General features: G+C 40.1%; 2 protein-coding genes across 2 annotated transcripts in view; one reads left to right on the forward strand and one right to left on the reverse strand.

Annotated features, from left to right (window-relative positions):
- APPL2 (adaptor protein, phosphotyrosine interacting with PH domain and leucine zipper 2) overlaps positions 1-14,537 on the forward strand; it is a 38,868-nt gene extending 24,331 nt beyond the window's left edge. The window contains exons 10-21 of the mRNA XM_056338929.1: positions 4,883-5,041; positions 6,148-6,336; positions 6,653-6,695; positions 6,773-6,829; positions 6,944-7,032; positions 8,653-8,805; positions 8,925-8,977; positions 10,454-10,628; positions 11,286-11,322; positions 11,447-11,587; positions 12,282-12,329; positions 13,160-14,537. Of these exons, the coding sequence (XP_056194904.1) occupies positions 4,883-5,041; positions 6,148-6,336; positions 6,653-6,695; positions 6,773-6,829; positions 6,944-7,032; positions 8,653-8,805; positions 8,925-8,977; positions 10,454-10,628; positions 11,286-11,322; positions 11,447-11,587; positions 12,282-12,329; positions 13,160-13,288 (1,273 nt within the window). The 3' untranslated portion in view covers positions 13,289-14,537. The remainder of the gene's footprint in view (positions 1-4,882; positions 5,042-6,147; positions 6,337-6,652; positions 6,696-6,772; positions 6,830-6,943; positions 7,033-8,652; positions 8,806-8,924; positions 8,978-10,453; positions 10,629-11,285; positions 11,323-11,446; positions 11,588-12,281; positions 12,330-13,159) is intronic.
- Positions 14,538-15,629: 1,092 nt separating this feature from the next.
- Positions 15,630-25,569, reverse strand: part of WASHC4 (WASH complex subunit 4) — a 40,640-nt gene continuing 30,700 nt past the window's right edge. Inside the window, exons 26-34 of the mRNA XM_056338928.1 lie at positions 24,912-25,020; positions 24,127-24,193; positions 23,338-23,424; positions 22,668-22,815; positions 21,343-21,439; positions 20,659-20,855; positions 19,522-19,621; positions 17,970-18,045; positions 15,630-17,209 (exon numbers count right to left, since the gene is read on the reverse strand). Of these exons, the coding sequence (XP_056194903.1) occupies positions 17,978-18,045; positions 19,522-19,621; positions 20,659-20,855; positions 21,343-21,439; positions 22,668-22,815; positions 23,338-23,424; positions 24,127-24,193; positions 24,912-25,020 (873 nt within the window). The 3' untranslated portion in view covers positions 15,630-17,209; positions 17,970-17,977. The remainder of the gene's footprint in view (positions 17,210-17,969; positions 18,046-19,521; positions 19,622-20,658; positions 20,856-21,342; positions 21,440-22,667; positions 22,816-23,337; positions 23,425-24,126; positions 24,194-24,911; positions 25,021-25,569) is intronic.

Genomic DNA, 25,569 nt, shown 5'->3' on the forward strand with positions numbered 1-25,569 from the left:
CGTGAAGATTGGCATTTGCTTTATAATTAAGTCCCTGTAAATGTAAACTTTACATTTAAAATGTAATCAGAGAGAACATTAATAATTGATCTTAAATCAGCTGGAACACTAGACCGAGTCCTTCACTTTATTGCTTCATACCTTTCATATCAGACTGTAGCCAAATCATTACTTATTCTGACTGGTGGCATTTTAAATAAATTGTTAATTTGAGAACAGTGTTGTAATTAATTTCCCTGTATAGTAAGTTCTTTTACTAAATGATTCTTTACTTCCTGTACCTTACTTATTTATCTTTTCACACTCACTTCTGAAATAAATCCCCCTGCCGTCTACACAGCAGTTGTATAAACTGGAGGACAGATTTTTAACTCCCTTTGAAATAGTGCCCTTTACTTAATAAGCAGAGAGCATCTTGCTTGTGTCTTACAGGCACAGTGAGGATCCTGCCACTGGATCCTCACCATAGAATAACTCCTTGTTTTCCAAAGTCTGATGAATTTGAATTCCGGATAGTGCACAGTACTAAATGGAAGCAAAACCAGGATGCTTACTTGTTCTGCTGAGTCTGGTTTTTGTATTTTAGGTCTGTCACACAGCAGAGCTTGAAAGTACAAGTCAAATGTAATTAGTGCAGGAGTGTGATGGCTTTGGAAAAAAAACAAAAAGAGAAGCTTGCAAAAAGTTGAATGACACTGTGCAGCTTAGCAATTACTGACACAGGACACAGTTTCATGACTTAAGATTATACAGCCACTGAAAACCATGCTGCCCACTCCATTCCTCCTTTAGTGCTGGGGATCACAAGGCTTCAGTGAGTCAGATCTGCTTGCTAATCAAGCTAAAAGTGTTTTATTTATCAGATTTGTTTTCTTGGAATAATAAGCTGATGAGACCCATTGTGCACCTGCAGAATTTCAGCAGTGATGTAGTCTTGCATCTGTTTAAGTGGATTGTGACACTGAGTCTTCATATTTGGAAATATTTTCATTTATACAGTGAATATTGCTAACAGTGTGAAAACACATAAGACAGATCATGAAAATATTCTCAGTAACCAGTTGGTCTCATTGCCACAAATGCATATAACTTCAGAATTATCAGCTTTTCTCTGCTTTCTACTCTGGAGACAGGAGAAATAGCCTTAGGGAGTGGAATCCAATCTCAGGAACCATGAAGATGCAAGGGCAGTTTTGATGCAAGGAATTTGTGGTGCAACAACAATGACTGATTAAAAGATTCATTGAAGTAGCACTTATGTAAAAACTCACAGTACTGTTCCACTTTATTTCAAAATGAAATTTAAATAATTCTTACTCTGACATTTAATGATTATGTTGAAAGGCACTAGCTTGCAAAATACGGCTTAATTTAATTCAGATCTGATGGTATTACTCAGCCTTTATAACTCGGCCTCTCATATGACTTGGCTAGGTGGTAAGATGCATGCAGCTGGTCTCATTCTGGAAATGATATGGGAGCTTAGGAAGTCTCAACTTTCCAAAGATGTGGAAAAGCTGGAAGTAATATGAAACAGACTAGCAGCATGATGCAAGAGTCATTCTTCATCTGGCCAGCCAGATACTGCTTAGTGCTGACTTAAATGCGGCACTGTGTCTCTAGATTACTTCAGCAGTTACAGGAAAACACCAACTTCAACAAAAGACTGGGGAGGAGAAAAGGGAAGAATCATATGTATTTGTGTACTTGCCTTGTCCTTTTCCACAGGCTTTTTGCCACTGTGAAAGACAAGGTAGTGGACGACATGGATCTCTCGTCCTGCTGTTACAGCCTGGGTTATGTGCCCATGTTCTTCAAAAGGTTTAACCACTGGGGCAGGAAGTAGGGAGAAAATTGCTTATTCTATAGGCGCAGGTGTTAAGGACTTTCTAAGGTATGCATTGACAAGTACTCTTATGTTTCCACCCCATGAGTTTTCCTAGTAGCCTGGATACAGTTAATAACTCCTCAGGCCTGGAAAAGTTAATAAAGAAATCAAATATTTGCTGGTATTGTTTCTCTGAAAGTCAAAGAACAGCTGCTGCCGTGTGGACCTCGAGGGGTCATGTAGTCCACTCTCCTGCTGAGAGCAGGGTCAGTTCCAGCAGAGTGCTCAGCACTGTGGCCAGGCAAATTTTGAGCATCTCTGTCTCTCACACATGGCACACACAGCATCTGGTTACAGCTTCTGTCCAGTCCCTCATCCTTTCACTACACACCTCCAAGAAGGGTCAAGCTCCATCTGCTGTATACCCTCCAGTCAGGTGGTTAAGCACTAAGATCCCCTCCTTAGCCTTCATCCCACGAAGCTGAAAAGCAATTCTCGCAGCTTCTTCTCATGTCCCGTGTTCTGGCCCACTAGCCATCTTGGTAGCTCTTCCATTGACTTTGTTTCTGTCTTCCGTGTGCTGAGCACCAAAAGCGGACACAGTACTCCTGCTGGAATCTCACAAGTGCTGAACAGACGAGAATAATTACTTCCTCTGACCCGCTGGCTGTACTCTTGCTCCTGCAGGCCAGGATGTGACTGTCCTAATTCTGCCACAAGGACATGGTGCTGGCTCAAGTTCAGCTTGTCCTCTAGGACCCCCAGGTCCTTTGCTGAAAGTTGCTTTCTGTCCAGATGCCTCCCGTCCTTTACAGTTGCAGGGAGTTGTTCCGTCCCAGGCAGGACTTTGGATTTGTCTTTGCTGAACTTCGTGAGGTTCCTGCCTGCCCGTTTCTGCAGCACGCCAGCGTCCCTGCGAACAGCAGCCCGCACTCTGCCCTATCTGCCAGTCAGCCTTTCCAGCTGGGTGTGCCTGTGGGTGGTGACGATGAACTGACTGATGAGGGACATCACTAATAGCTGGGTGCCAGTTGGCCTTTGTTTCACTGGTTACAACCCTTTGTGCTCAGTAGCCCAGACATGTTTTCTACCCATCTTGTAGTAGACTTCTCCAGTTTGTATTTCACCAGTTTGGCTATAAGCATACTATGGGAGACCATGTGATAGGGCTTGCTGAAGCCAAGTGAAACAGCATCCACTGCTCTTCTCCAGTCCACCAAGATAGTCATTGCATTGCAGAAGGTCATGATCAGGATCAGGATGGTCGGGCATGATTTAAATCTGTGCTGGCTGTTCCCAGTTGCCTTCTTGTCCTTTGTGTGTTTGGAAATGGCTGGAGAATTCACCCTGTAACTTTCCCAGGGACTGACATATGGCTGACTGGCTTTTAGTTCCCCAGATTATTTTTCTTACCTGTCTCAAAGGCAGGTGTGACACTTACCTTTTTTCAGTCATTAGGAACCTTCCCTGCTGCAGCGAACTGTTGAAGATTATCGATAGAGACCAGCCTTGCAGGAACATTGGCTAGCTCCCTCAGGACCTCAGTTCACAGAACGTGTAACCAGACCTCAGGTTCTCAGAAGGGCAAGTGCAAGCAGGTGGTCTAAAACCATCTTCTACTTCCTTGTCGACAGATGTGCCAAATAGTGCTTGCAGCTGACATGGAGATCTAAGCCCTTTTATGTATGGTGTATATCTATCTATCTATAGTATATATTTAATAGTGTTTTTTTAATTAATTACGACACATTTTCAAAATGGGAGGCTGTTTGTTGCTTTCTGATTATGCCCATTGCGTTGGTGTGTATTGATCACAAGAGTCTACAAATGAAACACTGATGTTGATGGAAACAAGGCAGGTTTATCAGTGGGCTTGTCAAGTGGTCAGTGGGAACCTTTGAAAATTATGTGGTTCCCAATGATTGTCTGACAGCAGAGCTGAAAAAAAAAGACGATATTTCACTGTCATATGATGACCGACTGTGGCCTCTCTGCTTGCTTGTTCTAGTGAAATAGCTGCTCTGTTTCCCCCATATGCCACATGTGTCTGTATATATATGTGTGATGCTTCTGCAACAAATTATCACTTACTTTCTGAGTTCAATTTTGCACTCAGATACCCCTTCACAGTTACCACTTTAAGCAAACTGGATTTTACAGGTATGTTCAAAAAGAGCTCAGTTTTGCCAGCCTGCACCAAGGATGTTTTCTGAATCACACCGAAGTGGAAGACAGTATTATAAAGGAACGTAAAGCTAAAATGGGACTTGAACAACAGATTTTGTTACTGTGTTGTTCTGAATTCATGGAAAACTTGCTGTTGAAAGTCCATGGCAGTGGTCTCCTGGCAGGAATTCCTACATGTTACAGTTGCAGCATTTAGAAAAAGTTTTGTGAAAGCCAAGATACAGTATAGTAAAGCCTACTTTGAGCTGTGTTGCTATCCTGGGGCAACAGCTGTATATGTTCAGCACTGTAAATTCATACAAACATTTCCCTCTCAACACTTAAGCATTTCTTGTGTGATCATTTTGGTTTTAAAAAACAAGCTTATAATTCTGATCTCTATATATTGTTTGAGGAAAAGATAACTGTTTAGTACAAATTGCAAGAAAAGAAAGCATAGCTACTGTATGAGACATACGGAGAATAATGTCTTCTAGCTGGGCTTGCAAAATAAAGGGCAAGGGGAAATCCTGGCTGCAATTTTGCTGCCCGCCTGCCAAAGACAGAGTATGTGCATCTTGTCTCTTTAGGCTCAGGTGACATTTTCTGGGAGTATAGTTCCCTGTTGTATGCTTCTTCCTTCTATTCATTCCTAACTGCAGTGATTTATCTAGTCCTTAGAGAAAGCCTTGGACATGCAGTCTTACATGATATTTCCTGTAAAGTCCTAAAAATGAACTTCTGCCTTTGAATGACTCTCCAGTGTAATGTCAACTAGTATTTTTATTCATTCTGGCTTACAGGTGTTAGCTATATCCTGGTATAAATTGACTAATGGTGGCTTTGGGTTTATTCTTATATTGTTTGTTGTTTGGTTTTTTTTCCCAGCATACAGGGAGAGCTGGATGCTGAAGCTGAAAAAATGAGGGTATCCCAGCAGGACTTAATTGCAGTTAATGAATCTGTTTACATCCCAGATTCTGATGTAACTTCACCTGCTATCAATAGAAATCTCATCCAGAAGGCTGGCTACCTTAATCTTAGAAAGTAAGACTGTTGCTACCTACTGGTTTGTTTAGTTGCTGACTAGTTGCTACATGTTTTTTAGGTCGTAAAGACTCCTCAGTAAGGTGTTTGAGGCTCCTGAATGACTATGGTAGCTGTACTCCTCAGCTCCTAAGTGTCTTTGTCATCTTTGGAAATGTGTTTTAGAAGCTTAAACCAAATCAGAGGCATTTAAGACTATTTTCCTGAAAACAGAAGTTTACTTCTGATTGAATTCACTTACAGGGATGATTTCCTGTGTTCAAGTGGCTAAAGTTAGAAACTGATGGGGCTGGGTTCAGATTGTTCCCAGTTCTTAAGGCTAAAGAAAACATAGTGTTTACAAAAAGAAACAGCTATACTTTGTAGCTAGTACATGTTTTCATAAACAATCTCCTTTGTCCATAAAGCTTTTATTTGTGTAATGCAAACGCATAACTTTGAATGTATACTATACGTAGAGTTACTTCTGCAAATTTTCCAAGTAATACCTTCCATCAACCTCTGCAGGAGCTATGTACATTTGTGGCATATAGTAACCCTGTTTATGGGATTGATTAAATATCAGTTCGTTTCTATTTGACTAGTAATTCTTTTGTTGTTGTGAGTGGACATTTATTAATTTCTCAAGGCATGCATTCTCAGAGCTGGATTACAATGTAATAGGACTCCATAGCTAGGGAGGAGATGGACTCTGTGAGATACTACTTGCAGAAGATACTTTTTAAAATGATGATTCTTTGACTGAAATTGTTCATGCTGCTCTTCAGCTTGAAAATACCTTTTTTTTTTTTTTTTGGTCTAGCTTAATAGTATTTCATGTCAGTCACTCAATACCAATAATTTTCATTCCTTAACAAGGAGATACTGCAGCGAATGTTTTTAATTTGGGTTGTTTCAAAGCAGTTTAACTTTTCAGCTTTCTGTAAGGATTAGTCTCTGCTAGGAATAGGTGCTGCTTTTACTTCTTAACAGAGACTCATCATAAGAAAAAAAATTCTAGGGTCGGACGTAAGGTTTAGATTAGCATCAGAATATGTTTGCAGTTTCGTATGTTTGGAGTAATTTCTAAATAGTAATGAGTCTTTATCACTGCATCTTCTCCTTAGTAAAACAGGTCTGGTGACTACAACTTGGGAAAGACTGTATTTCTTCACTCAAGGTGGCAACTTGATGTGTCAGCCAAGGGGAGCAGTAGCTGGAGGATTGATTCAGGACCTGGACAACTGCTCTGTTATGGCTGTAGACTGTGAAGACAGAAGATACTGCTTTCAGATCACTACTCCTACAGGCAAAGCGTATGAGACAGGTTTTATTTGAGGACAGCCAGTCACACCTGCCCTTTCAGATGCTGTTTCATGTAAAACATGTTTGCTGTAATAGTAAGCCTTTCTGGGTTTCCAGAAGGGTGTTTCCAAATTAAAAGCACGTTCCTTCCCGTCCTCCCCCACGACTGCCTGAACGGCAGATGCGCTATCCTTTAGCTGCAGCCTATTTGTGGGTTTTGTTCCTTTCATGGTTAATAGATACAAAGCTTGGTGATGTTATTGTAAGACCTGGAGTCAAACAGTCCTGGTGTCCGCTATTAGCACTGATACGCTGTTTATATTTCAGGGGTATAACCCTTCAAGCAGAAAGCAAGAAAGAATACGAGGAGGTAAAAATATTTTCTTAAAGTTGTTATTCTTGTATACAAGTGAACTTGAAGAGTTCAATTGCATTTTTACCTTCCAGTGGATATGTGCCATCAACAACATCTCCAGACAGATCTATCTCACTGACAATCCAGAGGTAGGAGCTTGTTTCTGTCTTTCAGTTCATTCCTTCCAACTTGCTATCACATTGTTCTTTATGTGGCAATGTAAAGTAAGTGTGTAGAAGAGCTGTTCTGTCTTGTTTTTGTAGGCAGCTGCAATCAAGTTAAATCAGACAGCCCTACAAGCAGTGACTCCCATTACCAGCTTTGGGAAAAAACACGAAGTTCATTACCCCAGGTAGCATTCTCACTTGCACGGGCTAGGGGCTGTGTGCTCAGTCCTGCTTTTTTTACAGGGCAGCAGTGACCAAGGGAGAAAGCCCTGTCAAGGCCCTGGCTTTACAGGCCTGTGTTCTCCAGCAAATTCCTCTACTTCTGGTGTTTCCTGTTGAAAGCTGTAAGAAACGCAAGTGTTGAGGGTAGTGCTTATTGCTCCACATCACAGCTTTGAAGCTTCTTGCGGTTGGTGTTGGGATTTCGCTGTTTCTTTGGGAACAAACACAATGCTTTATTTCCAAGTGCTTTGCTGTAAGGGAATGACTTGTAATGCAGATAATACAGCAGAGTCCCCAGTATACATAGAAGTGAGTATATTCTTGCATATTACCTCAAGCATTTCCTGTCAGTCTGTCACAGGAATATGCCTTACGCTGCTGTCAGAATAATTACTGTTGTTCTTTTGTGCTTGTTCAGGTCAATCAATAAAGCTCCCTCCTTCAAATATTTTTAATAGTGTTTTAGGATATGCTTATATGCAAAATAAGTGTTTTATGTATCATTTCTTTGTGTCCGCATGATCCTAGCATCTTGCTCAATGGGAACTCTTCAGACTTACACCATCATCGTTGGCTTTCAAGCCCAGTGCTGGACTGAAATCCTGCTTTAAGAAGCAGTGTGATAAATAAAATAGGGCAAGTCTGTGTCACACTGACTTCACCATGAAGGGACTTCTCTGCAAGTTTTGTCACAAAATTGTAAATTCATACTCAGACGTTTACTTGTATAAATTCAAGTTTTCCCAGATCTTTTGCCTGTCAGGCCAGTGCCTTTACTATGGTTTATGATTCCCTTTATTATGATTGCTTACAGATTCCAAAGATTCCATATAGCCATGGGGAATGCCAGTCTATTTCTTTCAACTTTTATTCACAGTACAACTGTTTCACTTTGATTACAGTTTTATAAATAGAGGAGTATTGCTGTCTATTTCACTGGGCAAAGGAAATACCTATTTCATTGACAACTAATCTCCAAAGTCACTTTTACATCTGTATGCAACCAGGAAATTTTCTAGAAGTAGAAGGATGCTGCTAGTAAACCCGGTGTACCATATGTAGCGATGGGTGTAGTTGTGACCTCTGTAGCTGCGGGAAACACAGAATTTCATTCTCTTTAAGAAAAGTGGCAGGAAGAAATCTGACCTGTGTAACACTTCTTTTTAACTATCACATTGTAACCTGCGGCCAAGTAAGATCTGAAAAAGATGTCAGGATTGCCATTTACACCCATAGGCACAAGTCAGGTCTCTGCTGTTTGCACTGATAATGCAGCTGTAAATGTGGCCATTAGAGAGAAGGGAGGCTAAGAGCAACCTGTGGCTGAAAGTCAGCCCCCCCACAGAGTTACCTGCCTTCACTTTTAATATACCAGCATTTACATTTTTCCAAAATAATTTTAGGTACAAAAAAAATAAACCTGAGATTTTATTAGAGTTCTCAGTAATGGGTAAATAGGAAAATATTCCATATTTGTGTATAGTGGCTCAATCCTGCTTTGGATTTTTGAATAATCTTGTCTCCCACAGCAAAGATAGGATGTCATTGATTGATTGAAACATTCTTTTCCATTTTCACTTTAGCCAGAATGTGAAGAATACAGAAAACAATAAAGTAATTCCTAATGAATTGGCTGGCATTCAAGACTCCACACAACTCATTGCTCCTGGAACACCGATTCAATTTGATATCGTACTGCCTGCCACAGAATTCCTGGACCAGAACAGAGGTGGCAGGTACGGCCAGAGACAACAGTGATGGATTACTTTGAGTGATTTCAGGGGAGACAATTAGTACTGCAGCATGTGTGTGTGATGACCAGAATCGCTAATTAGTTTTTATTCTTATTTCATAGGCGTGCAAACCCGTTTGGGGAATCTGAAGACAGCAGCAGAGATGAGGAGGAAGGTCAGTGCTTCCTTTTTCCAGATAAAATTAGTCATGATTTTAGGCCTAATTCAGCTGGCAGCTATTCATTGTCTCTCCGTGGAGCAGCAGTAACAGATCCATGGTAGTGCTGAAGGTAGTTAGCTTTCAGAAGCCAGTCTTTTAAACATCACTACGTGTGAAAACAAACACTTTTCTTTCTTGATGCTCCAAGCTGTAGTCCAGATTAGATTTATGTCAAATGTTTAAAGGCAGAAAGATTTGGTATGTTTGATTTTAGTCTTTCTTTTTTTTTTTTTTTTATAAAGTATCTGTTGATTTCTTTAGAAAGGGTTTGATGGGACTATTATAATTCTGCTCAAGTTTGGTACTGCTTAGTAGCCTTTTCTTACCCATGTGCACTCTGAAATCCACAATCTAAATCTCACAGAGGCCCAGCACGTAGCTAGCTAGCAGCAGCAACATGTCTCTTTCAACAAAGGGAGAGTTTCTTACTGCTGCCCCCTTCCCCTCCTCCCAGTGACAAGCTAGTACAAGTCAGCAGTTCTGACCTTCCTCTACTGGCACATGCAGGGCTTAGACCCTGACTGTTCCCTCTTCCCCTGTGCCAGTTACAGCCGCTGCCTGGAACCCACAGCCCCTGTCAGGAAGCTGCTCACAGAACCAAAGCAAGACTGACCAGTTTGAACACTCTCACTTGCATGTGCTGTCCCATCGCGAGGTAGGATGGCTGCAAGCGGCCTGACAGCAGAGAGGCTGCGAGAAGCGGGCAGCTCCACGCTGGCGGCGGCAGCAGCAGCACCCTGCTGCACTGTGCAGCACGCAGAAGAGCGTACAGTGCTTAGGTGACCGCCCTGCGCCTCGTACTGCACAAGGGGACTGACGCTTAACCCTCTTTGTGGTGCCTGTGCAACGTAGACACAGCTGTTGTGGCCTTTGAACCGTCACATTCAGCAGGACTTACCCTGCTTCACCTTGCTTACCGCCAGCTGTACCGGGAGCGCGAACAAATGATGGCTTTGTCGCATAATGGCTACTTAGTTGTAAATAGGAGTTTGTGGTGATAGCGAGCAAGGAAGGATTTAATGAAAACCTCACCGGAGTCAGCCATGTGGAAGATCAGGACATAGAAGAAAGTGAGAAATGTACAAGGTTTAAAGATAAGAGTTAATTTGATGGAAGCTGAGGCTTGTGCACAATCAAATTTATCACCGTTTATGTGCACCTGATAAAAAGACAGGCAAGTGAATTTTACTAGCTAATCCAATGAGGCACAAAGGAACAGTTATACTTTTAAAGCTTCCAAGCAACTTTGATTTTTCTTTTTTTTTCTCCACACTGGCTGCCAGTTCAAGCACTGTAAAACTGGGTCAGAGCGCTGCCTGGCTCTGTTTACTGTTGAATTTCCAAAGTGAAGAAAATAAGTTCATTGATAACGTCACCTACTGAAAAATTGAAGTAGCACAGTGAAGGAAGTTATGCCTTTTTGTCTTCCAGATTCACTCCTGCAGCAGATGTTCGTAGTTCGGTTTTTAGGATCTATGGCTGTTCAGTCAGACGACACGAGTGAGGTGATTTATGAAGCTATGAGACAAGTGTTAGCTGCTCGTGCTATTCACAACATATTCCGTATGACTGAATCCCACCTCATGGTCACCAGCAAGAACCTGAGGTACTGTAAAACCATCACCTGGTCAACATTCTGTTCTCTTCATACAGCTTGCGATTAGTAAAGTATTTTTGGTTTCGTTACACCCTTTGAGGAGGGAGTAAGGTCCCAGGATTCACTTTATTTAGTAAAAATGTCTCTCTTCTTACTCTAGTACCTAGAAAGCATCCTCCTGACTAAGTTGTAAGAACATCCTACTGAAATTTAGGGGATGCAGTGGGGCTATAAGGCCCCACAAGATACAAAAAAAGATGCCAAAAAAATGCTTTGGAAGGTTGTCTTTCCTTACATGTAGTAACAGCAAGAGAGCCATTGCTGTCCTGTTGTCAGTATTATCGCTGTAGAATATGTTGATACAAGACATTCACTTTAGTTGGAGCGCACTGGTGTCCATATGTGTTGGTCCATGCGCACAGGCTGCTTACCACGTTGTGATGCAGAAAGGTATCATGACCTGTATGCGTCAGCAGCAGAGAGACAGGGTCGAGAGTTGAACGTTTTCATTGACCAACTTGAAATCAGATGAAGCATTTTGATTCTGTGCATGTCTCCTCATCTGTAAAACTGCTCTCGCAATTGCCTTACTATTATAAAGCTCCTTGAAATTACTAAGAATCACTCTAAAATACTTTCTTTTCCCCCCCCTACACATAATTGCAGGTTAATAGATCCTCAAACCCAAGTTACACGAACAAGCGTAAGTAACGTTTGTATCTGGTTTTCTGCCCAGCATTGAATACTCAGTTGCATGCACTTGAGCTCTTGACCAGCTTAACCATACACTGGTTAAAACAAGCAGATTCTTTATTACGCTTTTCCAGTTTGAACTCACCACTGTGACACAGTTTGCTGCTCATCAGGATAACAGGCGACTGATTGGCTTTGTGGTCCATCTCAGCGAGGCACCGGGAGAAGAATCCATGAGCGCATATGTTTTTGAGAGCAACACAGAAGGGGAAAAGGTTTGTGTAACATTTGATAAAATACTTCATTTAGCAAACAGGTCTTGGGCTTCTTGGCTTACACATCTGGGAAGCAGTGCTACAGGAGCAGGAGTAGCTCAATTTCTTGCCAAGAGAACAGGCCTTAGCATGCAAGCCTTTGATGGCTTGTATCTAAAAAGGACTGAATTTACAGGTAAGGCAGCAGCATATATATACAAGGAGGAAAGGATGTGATCGTTAATACCAGCATTAAGAGACGGGGGAAAGTGTGTGTCTAGCACCAGCACTAACAAAAATGAATGTCAGCTGAGACATGGACGGCCCTACTGTGGTAATGTGCTGGGTCCCTGCTGCATGTGACAATAACATACTATAAGAAATAAGGAATGTGCTGGAAAACTTTTGGCTTAAAAAAACTGTAACACTCTTAGATGCACTGGAAAAGATCCCCCAGGTTTGGAACTACAGTTTGGTGAACAAAACTGAGTTGAGTACAAAAATTTACGAGCCTAAGTGAACCTTGAAGCAGAACCTAAGATAGTTGTATTTTTATGGAGTTAGTTAGCACAGTGAGTTGGTATTTCACCTCTGCTCTTAGACCTGTATTTAAGACTAAGTTTGCACTGACACTTCTGTGTTTAAGTCCCAATTAAGTAACAAAACCCAAACCAAACCTGAACTCCACATATATATATATATTATTTTTTTTTAGATTTGCTATGCCATTAGCTTGGGAAAAGAAATCATTGAGGCACAGAAGGTAAGTTTGTTTCATTCTCCATGTCTATGTTCTGATATTCATACTCTGCTTTTGATTGCATCATCCAGGTACCTTGTGTGCGTAAGAAAAAAAGAACTGCTGTGCCTCCCAACGACAAAGTTTTGCAGCCATGATTAACACAGCCCCTGGATTGGTTATGCAAAACCAGACTGACTTTGCAGTAGCTGGATCTGAGATCAAATTCACCACTTCAAATCAAACTCGGGACTATACAGATCCAGTTGTTAATGTTTGAAAGGAAGCTGTGAGCAAGATTTTAAAAAAAACCCAAATAAACTCTTTGGGATGAAGTGTAAATCACACACGTTGCTATTTCACTTCTAGAAACTCTTAGTCCTTCCTCTCTTGGGGACAAAAACCACTGCATTTTCCCACTTAAAATTAATGCAAAGTTACTTAGCCCCTTGTAGATAAATTTTATTTATGTAAAGATGTGACACTAATACACTGACATTTGCTGTATATTTTTGCTGCGAAGATTTCAGAACAAGTCAGGGGAATGAGCTTTTAGTTACTGGCACTAAGCACAGGTATAATAAATGATTGATTTAGACAGTTACTTTTCTCCTTGTTTTTTGCTAATTACATCAGTGCCAGATGAGAGCAGCAAAATAAAGGCTTAAAATCAATTACTTTTTTATATACCCAAGGGGTGGTTTTACTGGACCAACAGGGGTTATTTGTTTCAAGCCTTTAGTCTAAAGGTTGTAATAAAAAAAAGTTGCAAACCTTAACAAGAAGTACTGGGAAAACTGTGTGCTCCTCAAATATTGCTGCAGCCTGCTGGACTGTCTTTTGTTTTTCTTCAGGACCCAGAAGCATTAGCTCAGCTAATGAAGTCTGTGCCGTTAACAAATGATGGGAAGTTCGTGCTTCTGAACGATCAGTCAGAAGAGGATGGAGCCATGCGCGAAGAAGGGGAGGAATCGGAAGCGTAAGAAAAACCCTTGTCGCCTCCTGCAGCCTGTGTGGGAGCTGGAAAACCAGGGAGTGGTTTTGCAAGAATCTCTGGGTTTCCATCCCCGGCGCACGCAGGGGGCCAGCTTCTGTTCTCCTGCCGGAACAACCGTGGCGTCTTCACAGTGGTTTCCTCTGGCTTCACAGTGGAGCAGCAGCAGGACTTGGCCTTTCGGGCTTTTTGCGTTTGTGACTGTGTGGTGTGTAGGTGCATCGGGGAAGCGGACAATCTTGTGTCAGCAGTAGCCCCTTGCCTGCTGGCGGTTAGGACAGCACAGCTGTCAGCCACAAAAGGTTAATGGCACTTCTTCAGATTTACAGTTCCACTGAATTGGGTGCAAGCTGTCAGCTCCTTTAACAAGTATCAGGCCTCATATTTCCTACCACAGTCAGTTTTCATAGTTTGCATGATCCTGTGCATCTGAATGAAGGTTAAAAATGCACTATTTACTTTATTTTCAGATGAAGTTATTTTTAGTCTAGTTTAAGCGTAACAAGATATTATCTTTTGTGCTAGCCTATTTACAAAAGTTTGTTAAACAGTAAATTTTTCCTATTAATATAATCTATTTTTATATTGCATCTAGAATAAGCTTACAAAACAAATCTAAGTGCCTACTCGTACCTTCATGAAGACCACGCTCACCCTGTTCTGTAATTAAATAATGGACATAATGTACCTCCTTGATTTATTATTCTCAATACCACTGACATGCAAACATCAGAAGTAGTCAGCAGATGTGGCGTGTTAGTTGTGTGCGGTTTTTCTGTGGTTAGGTTTCTTAAAAGTTGAAGTTGCCAGAGATCATAATTGTAGGACAAGTAAGTATTTTATAATAAGAACTATTTGCATTTTTAACATTACGGTGACATGCAGCAGCTGAATCTACCAGCAATCTTTGGTTTTAAGAAACTGAGCAATAAAATGCTAATTATAAATCTACACAATGTATTGACTAGTCTCATAGTACTATTCCTAAAATTAGATACTATATTTGGCTAGTAAGTTTAGTTTTTTCCCCTCCAGTTTAACCTGAAAATGTGAGAAACTGTACTTCGCAAGAACAAACAAAAATAAACAGCAGTTGGGGGGGCAGGTGTGTAATCTGTGGCATAGTTTGTGTTAATCAAGATAAGGTAACTGGAACAAATGGCTGAAATTCCTCAAACTTCACTTACTAGGAAACTAGATTTTCTGTAAGCAGCACCTGAAGGATCCTAGTCTGCAAGTGTCTGACGGGGAATAAATTCCATTTAGCTGGTTGCTGAATGTTTAGAAGAACCGTAGCAGAAAACTGTTAGTAACTGACACAAAAACTTAATAAATAAAAGTTGAAGCTGTCTTACTAAAAACAACAAGACCTGCTGAACTGCTGTTACTGAAGACACCAAGAATGAAGTTCTCAAAATTGCATTTATTAACACAGTTTTATGTACATAATGTTCTCACAAACCAAAAGAGCCTGAGGTAACAAAATACCCTTTTGTACAATGGGTTAGGAAACAAAATGTTACATTTGGTCCTTTATACCTGAGAAGCTGAAGACAGCTGTTGGTGATGGACATCAGATGAAACCTCAGATGTACTTCTGATTACAGACCACAGTAGGACCTCCGGAATCTGCCCTTCAGCACCCACCCTTCGCTTCCCCGCGAGGCACAAACCCGCTGGGTGCTGCCGGGGCCATCACTTGTCACCAGCCGAGGCAAGCACCTCGGGGCCGACGGTACGTTGGGCATTGGCTGTGCCCTGCGCCCCCTCCCTCAGTGCCGCGAGGAGGAAGGGGAAGGCAGCCCATGGCTTCTGGCACAAAAGGGCGCAGCACCACATCAGAAGCAGGTTGCAAGACCTCCGGAAGGGCAGCTGCTACCGCTCCCACGCGCAGCAAGCCTTGTCACAAGGCTGAACGCGTGAGAGCTGTGGTGGCAGCTGCCTTCCTGGGGAGAGAGACTGGCCCTCAGCCTATTTTGCCCCTGTCCTGAAGGAAAAGCCTAGAGATCCGTTTTATGTCCCTGAAGCAAACTCATCATCCTCACTTTCCTTTTATCACCTTGGGATTTTCAGTGAGCACTGTCAGTTTAGTTTGGGGCACTTTTTGTTTTAGCTCCATCAGCTCATCTGTAGACAACTAGTTGGGGTCCATTTTGTTCCTGTAATCGGAACTGGAGGGTAAAAGCAATGACAATAGTAGTAGCACCACAGCAAGAATTTTGCACCCCTTCCAGATCCTTGTGGGGAAAGAAGAATTTAGTGTGACTCTCGCTGACAGAGGGGTGTGTGACATCCAAATCCAGGACCCAGCTTGTATGTCAGATGAGAAAAGCTTTCTGCATGTATATGCTGCTACATGACAAAAAGAAAGAAGGAAATAAAACTACGATCCTGTATTAGCAAGAATAGCTCTATTATCGCTGTACATATTTGTGTGCATGTATATATTTTTGCCACATATAGTATACAGTCAGGTCTCCCAGATTAAACACAGTTCTATAAAAATAGGCTTACGTCTTTCCTGTGGAATTTCCATCACCAGAACCACGTGAATTTGTTAGCCGCCATACATTAGGAAAATGCACAATTCACTTTATGTTCAACTGCAAAGTATCACCTATCCAAGATAGCGTCTTTCCAAAAAAAGAGGAGAAGGGGAAAACACTAGAGCAGATTTTATTACAGCATGGGTAACGTCCTGGCCGTACAGAGCTACCTAGCAAACCCATGCTGGGGGAAGCCAACACCATCTTGATGTGATTCTGCAGTCGCTGTGAGGAAGTGCAGTACTTGGCCACTCCGAGCCAAGAACTCGCACGACTTCAGCTGAGACAAGGAACATGGAAATACATACACTGCGACTGCCGATTGCAACAGTGTGGAAGCCAGTAGCAGCAGCAAGAATGCAGATCTCGGCAGCACTGCTGAGTGTTCAGTGCGGGCACAATTTGGTCAAAAAAGAAAGTACACAAATTACAAAAAAATACCTGTTTCAAAATAAAAAGGCAAAAATAGAAATCAAGTAATGCAGCATTCTTTAGGGCAGCCTCTGCAGTTATAATGAAATTAAACTAAAAACTTTAATGAGCCCAGCTGAATTAAACAGTCCATAAAGCTTGTGTGTCGTGTTTTCAGAACCAACAAAAAGGACTTTCGTATCAGTCTGGTCTTTCCAGTTGCAACAAAACATTTGTCCTAGCTTTCTGAATGTTGAAGTGACTGGCAGGAAAGGGCAAATCAGAAGTGTATCAGGAATTGTCTTAATCAGTGACAAGGGTGGGTGGAACAATTTGAACCATTAAAAATTACCTTTTTTTGTCATTAGAAGAGAGGAAAGAAGCTGACAAGTATGATCTAAAACTACAGTTGAGTGTGCCAAAAACAAACAAAAAAAAAAAACGCTCCCCAAAAGTAATTCTCAGTTGGACTGACTACAGTAGTTTATTCTAGTTAGTAAAACCTAGAAATGTTTTATGTTCTTGGAGATTAAAATACACCTATATCTTCCAATGAAAGTGGTGTTTACTTTTAAGCTAAGTCTAGCTACTTAAGTTAGGAATCTGAGTAACTCTTGCACAATATAGAACCTCTACTTGCAGGCATTGACAGATGTTGGATTTATACAGAGTTCTCACAGTGTTCAGCAGCTTCTGAGCCTGCAGTGCAATTATTGTTAATCATCAGGCATGTAAGACTGCATGAACAACACAAACAGCACAACAGACCTACAAAGGCTAGGAAATACGGAATTGAGGCTGAAACTTGCAATTAGGCACAACATATTAATGAACTGTAAGATCACTTAATAGCTACAGACACCCATCACACAGTGTCTGGTCATAAAAGGAAGAGCTGATTGTGGTTCTGTCTTGGCTCTGGATTTCCTTGCTTCTGTGGATGCAAATCAGACCTTCGGTATGAAATGAAAAGTAATTTATTATGTTAACTTTTCTGGTTTTCCCATTCTCTGATGGGGGTGGGGTGGGGTGGAGCAGGGCAGGGTGGGGGGGAACAGCAGGGGAAAATAGATGTCTGACAGGATCCTAAGTTCCCACAACGCAAATACTAGCTATAGTAATAATAAGGGTTTATGGCATAAGACATTAATAAGGATTTCCATTTTGTGTAACAGCTTTAACACACATTCACAACATACACTGTTAAATCCTACAGTGTAATCTGTGACTGCACTGAATACAACAGGACTGCATAAAAACATATCCAAATTATTTTTTGACAATAGATAACGCACAGTATCTTGATTAAAGATGTCTGAAGTGCTTGAAGAGATGCACCAGTTCAAATACCACACCAATGGCCTAAGAGTTTGGGTTTTTTTGTTTAATGCTATGTTAGAGATGCAAGAATGCATCTAAAAATTAGTAAGTCTTTTATATCTGTACTTCAAAGTAATGGCCTCCAAGGTCAACATTTTATATAACTATTTTCAATCTAAAGAAAGTGCTGGAAATAACGTCAACTCCTGAAAAACAGAAGTTCCTACAGGATATACAAACACAGACCTAGCCTCACTAGATGCTAGTATACTACTGTACATTTTCTCTTGGGTTTAACAGAGCAAGTACATTAAGTCTAGAGCTTTTACCCCTACAGCGTTACTGATAACAACAAGAACATGAATTATTTGAGTAAGTAATCATCACCCATACCAGCCATATCATTTCACAACAGGATCCGCAGGCGTAGAGTTGGGAAGATCTCCATTGCTTGCTTTAACAGATTCTTCTACAAAAATAAAAAAATAAAGACATGGATCATGGTTAACACTTTATTGAAGGCAGTAATAATGTCTTAACATATATTTTATTACACTGATATCATAAAACACTTGATACAGTATACCACGGTCAGCATATACAAACTGACCTTGCAGCACAAAGGGTCCTGACCCTGTGAAGAAATCTGCATTTGGGGCGAAAAGTTTCTTCAATCAGTAGAATTTGTGTAAAGATTACATATGCATGCTCATACATTTTGCCCCAGTATTACAGTAGAAAGCAAAGATATTACCCTACTCAAAACCTTTCACCCTGGCATGCATTTCAAGCTTTTCTCACCACAAAACACATTTTTCAAAGAAGTGACCACATATCACAACAGTGAATATTTAACCTAAAATATAATTAAGTAACTGATGTTCTACAGAATGCTCTCCTGAAGAAGCCACGGTAATACGTATATTCTTACTCACCGCAATGCTTGTGGTTGGTTTTGGGGGGTTTTCTGGGGGGTTGTTTTTTTTTGTTTGGCTGGGGTTTTTTTGTTTGTTTTTTGGGTTTTTTTTTTAGTTGAACAATTATTTGAGTAACTGCACTGAATATGATCAAATATAAATTCATGCTAAAGGACTTCTTTCTCTCAAACTGTTTTCCTAGTGCAGAAGAAAACTGATCTCTGGCACCAGTGACTGATCTCTCACAGGTCACTTGTGCTTTTGTCCGAACTACAGTGGAAAATTATTTACCAATTCCATTTTTAATGTACTGCTACCCGAGTTTTTAAGTAACCTGTGACTGAACTGCATTTCTATACCTTAATCCTTAGAAGCGTTCTCAATTCTTTGAAAAGAATTTTCCTAGACTCAGGAGAATCTTCCAGAATTCACGAGGGAGAATATATAAGCATGGACATAAAATGCAAAATACCCATGTTACCTAGTCAACAGACCACATCACAGATTAGATTTTACCCTTTGAAGATAATTCAATGGTAGACCAAAACATACCATAAATATCTGAAAGTCACGTATAGTATCTGCATTATCTGCCTGCATAATTTGAAAAAACAGCTGGTAAACAACAGGTGAAAAACACCAGTTTACTTCACACCAGCTAAGGTTGTGTAGAAAAAGCCTGTCATTGTCAAAATCTGTAGTTGAGCAGGTAAGTATGGTGCTGAAGTTACTGAAATTCCTATTATGGCACGTGAGCAATTCTCCCTGTCTCAGATTTTTTGGGGTTGGTTGCCTTTTTTGTGGTGTTGGGTTTTTTTGGGTTTCCCCTGCCCCAAGCCCAGCTTGAAATGCACCCATTCCAAAGAAAGCCTCTGTGAGCTGTTCTTGACTACTCAATGACCCCTGACCCCATAAAACTCTTTCTGGAATACTCAATCAGCGCAGTAGTGGGAAAGCAGCTATGGAAAAAAAAGCAAGAAAAGTACCTTCCCTCATGAGCCAGTGTTCTACATCTAGCATTCACTCACCTTCTTTTTCTTTCTTTTCCTGGTTTTCTTCTGCTGCGGTTTTATCTGCTCTGAAAAATATTCTTGCACTACTTAGGGAGAAATATAGGAGTTCAAATTCCTAAGGGAAAAGATAGAGAAGAGCAGTGTCAGCATATCACAAGAATGATTCTGTGGGCAGATATAAATGGGATTTTTCAGAAGCGTCTTAAGGCAACAAGATTTCAACACCTAAATCGTTTCAAAGCTTTTGAAAATCTTCCTCCATTCATACCTTCTTCACAGGCATTTTACAAAGCAAATGTCATCCAAAAACATTAAAGGATAATTTAAGCAAAGCAGCATCAGTGCAGCAAATCTGTCACTAATCTAATGTCACTAAGCTGAAAATGAGGTTTGTAGCAGCAGTGAGAATTTGGAGCAACTTGCCCACGGACAGTCATGCAAAGCCAGTAATTTAATGACAAGCTTGAGCAGCTCCTGAACAAGGCTCAGTGACGTGGGGCTTTTAACAGCATAGGACCCAACACAGTGAACACTCATGGCAGTCATGAGGACATACAGGGCTTTATCTATTTCAACAACAGATTTGCGTTTGCAGAATGTAATCATGGGCTATTTCTAAATAGTCAGCTACAGATTTGCCCCATAGCCTTGTCAAATCAAGAACAGAGGGAAAGAGAGAAGGCATTTACACACTGACGAAATCTGAAATGCTATGCTTCGAAATTCAAATGCATCTTCCCTCTATTTGACAGCTAGTATGTCATTCAACTTAGCAGCTCAGAATTAACACCGAAGCAACTCTTTGGGGCTTACAGTGTTATGCAAAAACTTTGCTAGAAAGAATTTAGCCAAAAAGTTATACTCTCCTCTTTTTAAGCATTTAGGTTTTAGTTGCATTAGACTTCAGACTCCATGGGACAAAGACTTCCAATCAACCAGGTCAAGTTCCTGCGTCACTCAAATATCATAAATACTTATGACAGCCCCTCCAGATCACAGACCTCAAGTCTTTACACTCTTTTTGCCTTGCTGCTGTAAGACAATGCCCTATGGTTTTTGCCCTTGATAAGTTCCACCAGAAAACAGATCCCTCGATTGTGACGGATAAGCACAGAACTCAATACAAAAAACGTAACTAGACCCATGTTATACCTGTAAACAAACTTCCAGTCGCTTGTGAGTAAGGTTCATAGTCTGTAGTAGTTTTTCATCTTGATTAGTGGACTGCACATTCTGTTGCTTAGCTACTGCTCTTATTTCCTTCACATACTTCTCTCTAACAGACTGGAACCAGTGCAGAGAATCGAACTCCTGGTACTGATCCAAAAGCTTCAGAATGTAAGCCACACCTATAGTCATTAACAAACCACATACCAAAGTCAACATGCGATTTGTAAAACATTTTATGAGTATCTTTAATGGTTCAGCCCAAGTTGGTAACTCCCACACAAATAAAGTTTGAATGGCAATTGATTTACAGTTAAATCTAACAGGAAAAAAGTCACAATAAAGAACAAGCTTCAACTCTGGAAAACCTCACAACTTACCCAAAGACTTGCATACCTTCTTATCTGCCAAGATGTGCAAGCTTTGAAAGAAACCGGGGAGCACCGACATATGACAAAACTGTGTGCTCCCATACTCAGCCACACTCCATGCTCAGGAGACTCTGACCACACCAATAGCCCCCAAATCCATTGTGCTGAAGCCAAGACAACCCAAATTTTGATTATGGAATTGTTAATTATGGGAACACACAAAATCGAAATAAAACTTTTCTTGCAAATATCAGTTATGTTGGCTTACCCAAAAGCTAGTCAGTGTGCTGAAACTCACCCATGGCAAACCCATCATCAGTGAAAGCTGCTCCACTTTTGTTCTTCTTATTTAATTTCTCCTTGCAACTGATTGAATGCTCTACAAAATTGAGGGTCTGAAAGAGTGAAAAGCTGTCTCAGAATCATCAAGACTCACAAATTTTAAGAGGTATTCACATACACGCTGTTACCTATGAAGAGAATTCCACACCCATTAGGCATATTTGCATGACAATATGTCCTTTTCCTAGATTTTTTGGTAAGAAAGTCAGTTAAGCTTTGGAAAACATTTGCATACTATTACCTTGCATTCTCTTGGTGATTACTAGAGGTAAACATGTAAACAAGTGAAGGATAACTAAAATAGTCCAAGTTCCTGGAAAGCTTAAAGATATTAGTGTTTTAAAGCTACAGTACATTATTTCACTCTATTTTGAAAACAGTAAAGCTATTGCAATAGTCTCACATTTACAATGATGTTGAACAATAGATCCAAGCAGTAACAACGAGCGATGGGTATGTGTTTGTATGCAATAACTACTCTTGAGACATGGAAATGGGTGTCTATTAACAACTTCACAAACATCTAACTACATGAAATGCCTTTTAAAACCTGAAATGGATGGTATATTCCCAATGCTGTACTTGTCAGAAAAAACTCCACAAATGGAAAGGAAAAAGAACAAAAGTATTTGTCACGAGCCTTCACCTTCCCTCGCTTCTGTCACCATGACACACCTGTCCTCTCACAGTTTGAAGTTTATGGCTCACTGACTTTCCAAAATTAGTTTCTAAAATGGGATGTTACACATGAATGTTTAGATCATTTAGGTCTTCAAACTGAACTGCCTCCAAATGCCCAGAATTTCTGCTCCACTCAAGTGTGCATTACCTCCTTTGAAACCAAGCTTATTAGCAAAAGCAGGTCCAACTGCAACAGAGAAGGCCCCAATTTTATGGCATTAGAACACGGCATTAAAAAGACCCTAAAGATACCTAACGTGATAAAGAGCACACACGAGAAAGCTGAAGAACATAATTTTAAACTCCCTTCATCCTTGTTGTTTTTATTCCTCTTTTTCATCTTGGCTTCTCCAAATTTGATTCAAACAGGAGAAGTTTTTAAAGTTACCTTTTGAGTGCTAGTACCTGAATTGATGTAAATAAAGAAAAACATGGCTTTGGACAACTATCAACAGAGCCATGCCCCAAATGATCCCACTCCATCAGGGAAGAAAGCAGAATATGCTCGTCAACAGCCTAATACAAAACATTTAGACACAAACCTGATCTAATACATTTTGTAAAAAACTAAGTACTGGTACACACAACACAAGTACTAACCAGTGGGGGAACAATTATATAGAAGTTCCGCAAATGCATATTCTTTGGACTGCGAAATTCAGGAGCAAATACATCCACCAGCATTTTGAAGTACTCCGTTCCTTCTGCAAAGTTACGTGTGAGGTCACTGAGAACAGAGTCCAACTGCCTGTGAAGGGTAAGCAGTGTGTTACTCTGTTTCTGCTAGAAGTTTCTTTGCTTTATCACCCCTTAGGTCACCCTTCGGCTACACCCACAATCCCGTATTTGACCTAGAGTATCCAAGGTTACACCCTACCTCTGTTGCCACCTTGAATCATGTTTCTTGACTTAATTTTCTCACAAAAGGTCTACGAATAGAATATTTGCATCTTTTTTCCCCCTAAGGCCCTGAACATTCTAAGAGTATATGTCAGGCACATGCTGAGGAAAGCTTGTAAGCCTTTAAACCACAAGGATTTTATCAAGAAACCAGGTTCTAACAGTCTATTAGTATAAATGCACTTTGCATTTTTAAAACAACTCCCTCTATTTTCTCTGATTTGAAAAGTAGCAAATACTTTTGTATAAAGTTACTTGAACTTTTAAAACACACACATACACGCTCCTAACAGCAGCATTCGTAACTTGAAAATTACAATTCTTTCATCCCATCCATACCCCAGACCTCAAAAGTATGATGTTAGGGTACCTCGCTGCTTTTTGTGTTTCTTCTGAGAGTCCTTCTTCTTTCACCAGCTCTTCAAAGTTCACAATATCTTCCAGATCAGGAACGAACCTGAAAACTTACTGTTTGTCAGGATTATGCTCAACTGCCTATGTTCACTGAAGTATCTACCGTAATTTATAATTTAGTTAATTTAGTCTGCTAGGCTTGAACTACTTGAAGTTATACCTGCCATGCCATTCTCATCCAGGCACTATTAAATTCACTTCTAAACATACATAACACTTATACTTCTTTTACCAGGCTACCATCACCTCTCTCTAGCACTCACTGCCTTTCATAACTGTAAGTTTACTGTTATTGGCAAGAAAACCAACTATTCCTTTGCAATGTAAAGTCACCATGTTTTAATGACCTTATATAAAACACAATCATCTATAGACAGGAAGAAGTATCAAAGAAATGTTTTTTTTCCAACTTCCTCAAGGCTTGTAATATTTTTCCTTAATGCACCCCTGAAGTGATAAACATCAGGAATTACTGACTTAAAGACTAATGACTTACATGTAAATTCTATCAACTCTTTTGCAGCATTTTTGGATAGAATTTATTTTATTTTTAGTGGTTTATGGCAATGATTGTACAATTCTGAATTCCAGCATTGTTTTTGCTAATTCCACTTCAATGAAGGCATAAATACAGACTTTTTCAAGATTTATGGGGGCTGGGTAAGAACCTAGAGAATATGAGCATGAATAAGGAGCAAAGGAATGAGAAGAAGAAAACAGAAAAATGAAATATTTGTGGAAGTACCTGATCGCACTGCTACAGCAGTGAAGTCCACCAGACCTTATCATTCGTACATAACCCATAGCGTTGCCTTTAAAAACAAGAAAAAACAAGGAAGCAATTCATAATTACATAAATACACACACTTTTCATAACTCCTACAAGCTCTGAAGTGTAAATTAAAGTTGCCATGTAGTTCTCACAAAGAAACTGTTCTGAAAGCCAAGTTAAAAAAGTTACATTGAACCCTGGTATCAAAAGTCTATGTAGAGAAGTAAATCATAAATGCATCACCTAGCAGGATTGTGTTCACTTTTATGATAGGATAAGGGCCAAATAGTACAAACTGTTTCCACTGGGCACATTAAATATTTCCAAGTTCAGATCAGTCCTGCACATCCACAGCATCAATGGCTGCAAATACCACTGTAGTATTATGCATCACTCAAAGCTACTTCAGCTGGATATATGGCTATTTTCTGAAAAAAATGAACTTAAGAATACTGGTTTTTTTACTGGGAAATACACTCAATCTGGGTAAAAGTCAGTTCTGTCACAAAGAAAAGAAAAACTTAAAAGGAAACAGGCATATGTGCAAGCTGTAGCTATATTTTAGATTAAGATATGCAAGGGCCATTTCTGTGTAGTTAAATGAGAGCATTTATTTTGCATGGCATACAAATGAAGTACTTTCCATCCAACTGGTGTTAAATCTAGTTTTAGCCTGAGCTAAAAGTTCAGTTACTAGACGATGAAGATCTCTTCTATTTCATAACATTTATAACATTGTCTTAGATAGGATTTCGTACCGATTTGACTTATGAGTTGTCTGAACTGGTCAAGATAGCTCTGTCCATCCGGGGCTATTCCAAGTTTTCTGATGCCGCGGTTGAATTTATCTGCTCTTTCAAAGGGATACTAGAAAAATATTTTAGAATAATTTGTAAGAATAATTACCTATCCTTAATTTTTTTTTCCACCATGTCAATGCAGTTCTATTTGTAACATATTCCTACCTAACATCTACAGTTGGGTTTTTTGTGGTTTGTTGTTTTTTGGGGGTTTTTTTGATTGGGTTTTTTTTTTACATTATACACCTGCCTCTCTATATTAATTCACTTTTGCAAGCTGAGAAGTGAAATACAAGTGTTAACTGTGAATGAAAAAGTATTCCTAAAAGAAATACGTACTTGACATACAAAGAAGCTGACAGTCTATTTTACTAAATACACTGTCTCACATTTTTGAGAAATCTATTTTCCAGCATGGAAAAAATCAGACCCTAGACCCCAAAACTTCACATACTGGAATATGTGTTACATGTTTACATCATTTTGGATTAAACTTGTATAATCTTATTATTCCAAACTAACAACAACTGTGAAGCGTGATTTGGACCAAAAGTTTAGAACCTCCAATAGACTATGGCTCCATCAAATCATTGTTTTCAGGTCACTGAGAAAATTA

Source organism: Falco biarmicus, chromosome 5 (assembly GCF_023638135.1).
Source record: "Falco biarmicus isolate bFalBia1 chromosome 5, bFalBia1.pri, whole genome shotgun sequence".
In the NCBI taxonomy this organism is placed as follows: domain Eukaryota; kingdom Metazoa; phylum Chordata; class Aves; order Falconiformes; family Falconidae; genus Falco; species Falco biarmicus.